Source organism: Artibeus jamaicensis, unplaced genomic scaffold (genome assembly GCF_021234435.1).
Source record: "Artibeus jamaicensis isolate MK-2021 breed Jamaican fruit bat unplaced genomic scaffold, CSHL_Jam_final scaffold_378, whole genome shotgun sequence".
In the NCBI taxonomy this organism is placed as follows: Eukaryota; Metazoa; Chordata; class Mammalia; order Chiroptera; family Phyllostomidae; genus Artibeus; species Artibeus jamaicensis.
The window spans coordinates 2,792,406-2,797,789 of NW_026522044.1; the positions used below are offsets into that span (position 1 = coordinate 2,792,406).

The following is a 5,384-nucleotide window of genomic DNA, read 5'->3' on the forward strand; positions in this document are numbered from 1 at the left end:
CCAGCCAGCCAAACACAGTCTCCAAACACAGAGCTAGAAAAAGAACAAAATAAAGCCAGTGTTAGCAGAAAGACGGAAATGATAAATATTAGAGCAGAAATAAAGGAAATAGAGGAGAACAAAACAATAAAGAGCTGGACTAAGAAAAATAGAGAAGACACAAACAACAAAACTCAGAAGAAATGGTGGGCATTAATATTGATTTTATAGGAAGAAAATGGATTATAAGAAAGTACTGTGAACAATCATGCCCCAGCAATTGGACAACCTAGATGAAATAAAAAATCCCTAGAAACAACCTACAAAAACTGAATCATGATGAAGTAGAAAACATGAATCTAGCTATAACTAGCGAGGAGGCTTAATCCATAATCAAAAACTTCCAACCAGGGAAAGTCCTGGGCCAGACGGCAACACTGGCGAATTTTACCAAATATTGAACGAGTGATTAACATCAGCCCTGAAACTCTTCCAAAAATTGGAGAGGATGGAAGGCTTCCTCATGCTTTCTATGGAGCCAGCATTACCCTGATACCAAAGCCAGCCAAAGGCACTGCAAAAGAGAAAAAGAAGGAAAAGAAAAATCCAGACCAGTATCTTTATGAATCCAGGTGCAGAAATCTTTGGGACTTCTGGTTTCCAGTCCACTATGTAACAAGCTTGGAAGTCACTAGTCCATCCTTACAGCAAGTAAAAGCTGGGCAAACTTAAAGATGGACAATGAAAGGAATACACCAAGGTGCCCACCCTTAACTTGGGAGTATAAGACATAGGTAGTGAATAAATAAACCTTTAAGCTCTGAACTCATAATTGGGAAGTAAGTTTTTTTAAGATTGTATTGATTTGTCTTTAGAGGGGAAGGGAAGGGAGAGAGGGAGAGAAATGTCAATGTATGGTTGCCTCTCGTGTGTCCCGCGCTGGGGACTGGCCTGCAACCCAGGCATGTGCCCTGACTGGGAATCAAACCGAGACCCCTTAGTTCCAAGGCCCGCGCTCAATCCACTGAGCTACACCAGCCAGGGCGGGAAGTAAGTTTGATATGAAAAGCTTGCACATGCCATTGGTCTCCATCACGTCTGTGTGAAAATGAGTCATTCCCCCACCAGTTAAGGAGGAGAAGTTGGACCTCATCTTGAGATCACCCTGGCTAATTTTTTTTGGTCCAGTGTCACCTCGTACCTTTATCTAAATTTCTTGGAAATTTCTAACTGGTCTAGTACAGTGTTTCTTGTATCTGTTAGAATTCGATAGAATTTCTATCAATTCTCTTCCAAGTGTAGTGTTGGATTCCTCGTGTGGAAAGTATGACACCCTCGGTGCTCCCAGTGAGGGTGCGGGGATGGGAGTGAAGGTGAGAGGAATGGGCGGCGGGGTGCGGGGCGGGGGGTGGATATCTCTGGATTGAAACGCTGTGGATGTGAGTCCTGTTTTTGCTTCTGGTTTCAAAGGACTTTGCGTGACACCTCAATCTGTTTCAGCATTTCCAAAATGAGACACAATACTGGAAAGACCTGTAGTTCAAAGTATTGTGGGAATTACATGGGGAAAGGTCCGTCGAATCTCCGTTTACAGTGGGCAGTGACACGGAGGTGCATAATCATCTCCGTGCTATAGGGCTGGAGGGAGGCCAAACTGGGAACCAGAGCATCAAGAGGTTTCTGGGAAAGTCTTAGGTAACTACTTTTTTCGGTGCGTTTGTACCTGGATTCTGAACTTGTGTTCGAAATGAATAATGGAATAGTGGCAGCAGAGGCAAACTTATCTTTAAAAAGAAGAAAGAAAGGACGAAAGGGCATTTTTAAAATGCTGCATTTAACTAGCCCAGTGGGAGTCGGTACTCCCACCCCTGTTCCGGCTCCCTGGGAAGCCTGGGTTCACCTGTCCGGGCCGGCTCTCCTCCTCTGGAACCACTGCGGCCTGGTCTCCTGGAGACGGGAGCGGTCTCCTGGAGACAGTCTCCTCAGACTGTGGCCTGCGGCTGCACGTTCTGCTCCATTGTGAGGTCACCCGCCCTGCACTCTGTAACCCAGGGCGCCGCGGCTCCCCCAGTGGAACCAGGCAGTCCAGAAGCTCACTCAGCACGCTGGCCGCTGGCTCGGACCTCCGGAGCTGCGGTGGCTAGCGGCCCCTGCCTGTCCCGTGCCTGAGACGCAGAAGAGGCCGAACAGCAGCCATGAGCATCCCGTTGCTTCTCGTGGGGGGCCTCGTGTTTCTTCTTCTGCTGGTCTTCTGGCCACACGACTGTCAGGTAAAGTGTGTCAGAGAGATAGGAAAGACCTGAAGCTAGGGGAAGAAGATACGCACGGGAGGTTGTCCAAGAAACTAGGAAGATGACAAAACGGTAAAACTAGGGTAAGGGGAGGGCACCTCATTCCCCTTTTTCTCTTTCAAGAGCCCCCAGTGTTTATTCTTTCCCTCCCCACTTCTCTCATCTTGGCCGGTGATTCGACAGCTGTGATCTGTTGTAAAAAGGCCCCAGTCACTAAGGATATAGTCAACTTTCTATCCACTCAGAAAGCTCAGCTTCAAGTGCCTGCTCTGCAGCACCGCCTCCTGCTGTTGTGGCCGCTGGAGGGAGCGGAGGGGGGGAGGGGCGAGGGGGGGTGGACGGTAGGGGAGGGGGATGGGCGGTGGGGGAGGGACGCTTGACTGGAAGTGGTGGGTGTGCGGTACAGTGTTCAGATGGTGTGTTGTGGGGTGGCACGCTGAAGACCTATACAGTCGTACTTACCACTGTCCCCCCAGTGGATTCGATGTTTTCGATTTTGGTAAAAAAGAATCTCTACCTTCTCACTTTTCTTCTCTGGCTTCCACTGCCCCTCTGTTTCTGTGTGCCTCTTCCTCCTCTGTGTTTTCCTTTTCGCCGATCTTTATGATCACTTTAGGGGCATTCACAAACAATTCAGGTCTAAATGTGATATTCCTGGTGCTATTTAAATTTGCAAATGAAGTCCTTTTAGGTTAGGGTCAGACAGGGCCCAAATACAGACCTACCGCACTGCCCAGGAAATGTCAGGCGAGAATACGGCATTTGGCATTAAAAGGTCACTTTCATACATTTTCCCCTCAGTCTGGTTGGGAAGAGCACATTTCCAAATCAGTGTAGTCATTCGATAGACTTTTAATCTGCAGGTCTTAAGGGAGGACAGTCACTTTATTTTCATAAACAAGACTATGCATGTTGTTATTTGGTCGTATTGGTAAATTGCTAAACGCAATAAACTACATATGTGTAATTTGTTTTCCTTACAGAGACACACTGGTGAAATGTCATCAAACTCGACTGCTTTCCTAGCAGTGAGACCATCTTCTGAGACTGAGTCAGCTAACAGCGATGTTGATAACGGCCTAACAATCATCTGCCTCTCTCGGAACACCTTAATGAATTCCCCGCACCCCGAGGCTGTCGACAAACTAGTACTGGTAAACCTCAGGGTGGTGGAATACGACCTCGCCGAACGGGAACATGTGGTAGTCACCAGGCGTTTAAATGGCACACTAGTGAACCGTAAACCCCCTGGGCAGGCTGACGGAATGTATTGACAGCATACACAATCATTAAATGCACTTGGACTGGGTTCGTTTGACTAGTATATGTGTTTATACCAAATTAATTATTGTTTTTTAAAACTTTTAAAAAATATTTTATTTATTTATTTTTCGAGAGGGGGGAAGGGAAGGAGAAAGAGTGGGAGATAAACATCAATGTATGGTTGCCTCTCATGCATCCCCTGCTGGGACCTGGCCTGCAACCCAGGCATGTGCCCTGACTGGGAATCGAACCTCCATACTCTGGTTCGCAGGTCCGTGCTCAATACACTGAGCTATGCCAGCCAGGGCCCAAATTAATTATTGTTTAGAAGGGGAGGGTAGGCCATGTAAGATGCAAAACCCAGACATGATTCATTTGCATACTCACAGTTAAAGAATGGATTAGATGTTGCTAATATATATTTTACCAGGGGAGGAACGAAAACACAGTAGAGAAAAAAATCATTCAAAAGCTTTTGAAAATAAGCTACAGTGGAAAAAATCTAGTTGGCATGTCGTGATTTTAATTTGACTCAAGTGTGAGAAAAGGTTTTCATTAGCAGTTTACACTGCTGTACTGGATGTCTCCTAGTTTGCATTAAAGTCAATGAGATTCAGTAAGACACTTTCCATTTGCAGAACAGTCTTTCTTACCACTGTGGAATCTGTGTATAATAATATAGGAAGAGCTGTTCGTGAGTGCCCTAAAGTACACAAGGCACTCTGTTGAGGTCTGTGCCTCACACCTTTGTGAGGGGTTACGCACACTGGTAGTGAGCTCTTAAAGGGAATCTCTTCCTGATCACCCCTCCCACTGCCAATTTGAGAGCATTTCATTAGAAATGTATCTCAATCTTTCCTGCATTGCAAGTCACCTATAGAAAATTGCATGCATTTTACTACTTTTGTAAGAAATTCACGCCCCCAATAGCATCAAAATATAATGGTAGAATGTCTGTGATATAATATGGGTTAAAATTAAGGAAAAAAAGTATTTCTTAGTTGTAGTCACCCATCTATTTCATATAATATTTTATAAACTCCAGTGTAATTGAGGAATTAACAATCTGTTAGAAGTTCACTAACAGCATTTGATCTGCCCTCAAAATATTTTTTAAAGACTGTATTTGTTTATTTTTAGAGAGGAGAAGGGAAGGAGAAAGAGGAAGAGAAACATCAGTGTGTGTTTGCCCCCGTGTGTCCCCTACTGGGGACCTGGCCTGCAACCCAGGCATGTGCTCTGACTGGGAATCGAACCTGCGACCCTTTGGTTTGCAGGCCAGCATTCAATCTGCTGAGCCACACCAGCCCGGGATAGCCTCAGAACATTTAAGATGAGCTCATCTTATGTATGTGTACATACCTCGCTGAGATTGTTCAATTAGAGCCCTAGCAGTTTACCTACATTCAGGCTCACTCCTCCCAAAACAAATTATTACGATACATTAAAGAAATACCTTAATCTCTTACTCCTTAATCTTAAATCTAAAAAAGAGGAAAAGAAATATAAAATGTATTAGAAATGAACCTTTAACATTATTCTTCACATTTCTTCCTTGCCAAGAACAAACACTAGCACTGGTGTGTGTGGTTCTTAAACTGTTCAGTCCCAGATCCCTGTGATATGCTGCCAAAGACTATAAACACTCTCCTTCAAAAAAGGCATGCACAACTACACCTAGAAAAATATTGTATATAATTTTACTTCCTTATGTTTCTGAAGCCCAAATTAAACACATTAAGAATAACTGAAAAGTGTCCCACATACCAAGGCCATGTTCATCATTCTAGGCTGTGTGGCTTCAACCAGTTTTCTTTCTTTATTTTTAAATTTATTTAATTGTTGTTCAAG

General features: G+C 44.5%; 1 protein-coding gene across 1 annotated transcript; it reads left to right on the top strand.

The window, feature by feature from the left end:
• The first annotated feature begins 2,174 nt into the window (after positions 1-2,174).
• CT83 (cancer/testis antigen 83) lies at positions 2,175-3,544 on the top strand. Its single transcript, XM_053657438.1, has 2 exons — positions 2,175-2,249; positions 3,254-3,544. The coding sequence occupies exons 1-2, from the start codon at positions 2,175-2,177 to the stop codon at positions 3,542-3,544; spliced, it is 366 nt and encodes a 121-aa protein (XP_053513413.1).
• The last annotated feature ends 1,840 nt before the right edge of the window (positions 3,545-5,384 follow it).

What these genes read in the sequence shown, in the direction of transcription:
- CT83 (XM_053657438.1), top strand. Translation starts at nt 2,175, where the DNA reads ATGAGCATCCCGTTGCTTCTCGTGGGGGGCCTCGTGTTTCTTCTTCTG. An exon ending in TCTGGCCACACGACTGTCAG is followed by an intron (nt 2,250 to 3,253) that starts GTAAAGTGTGTC and finishes TTTTCCTTACAG; the next exon opens with AGACACACTGGTGAAATGTC.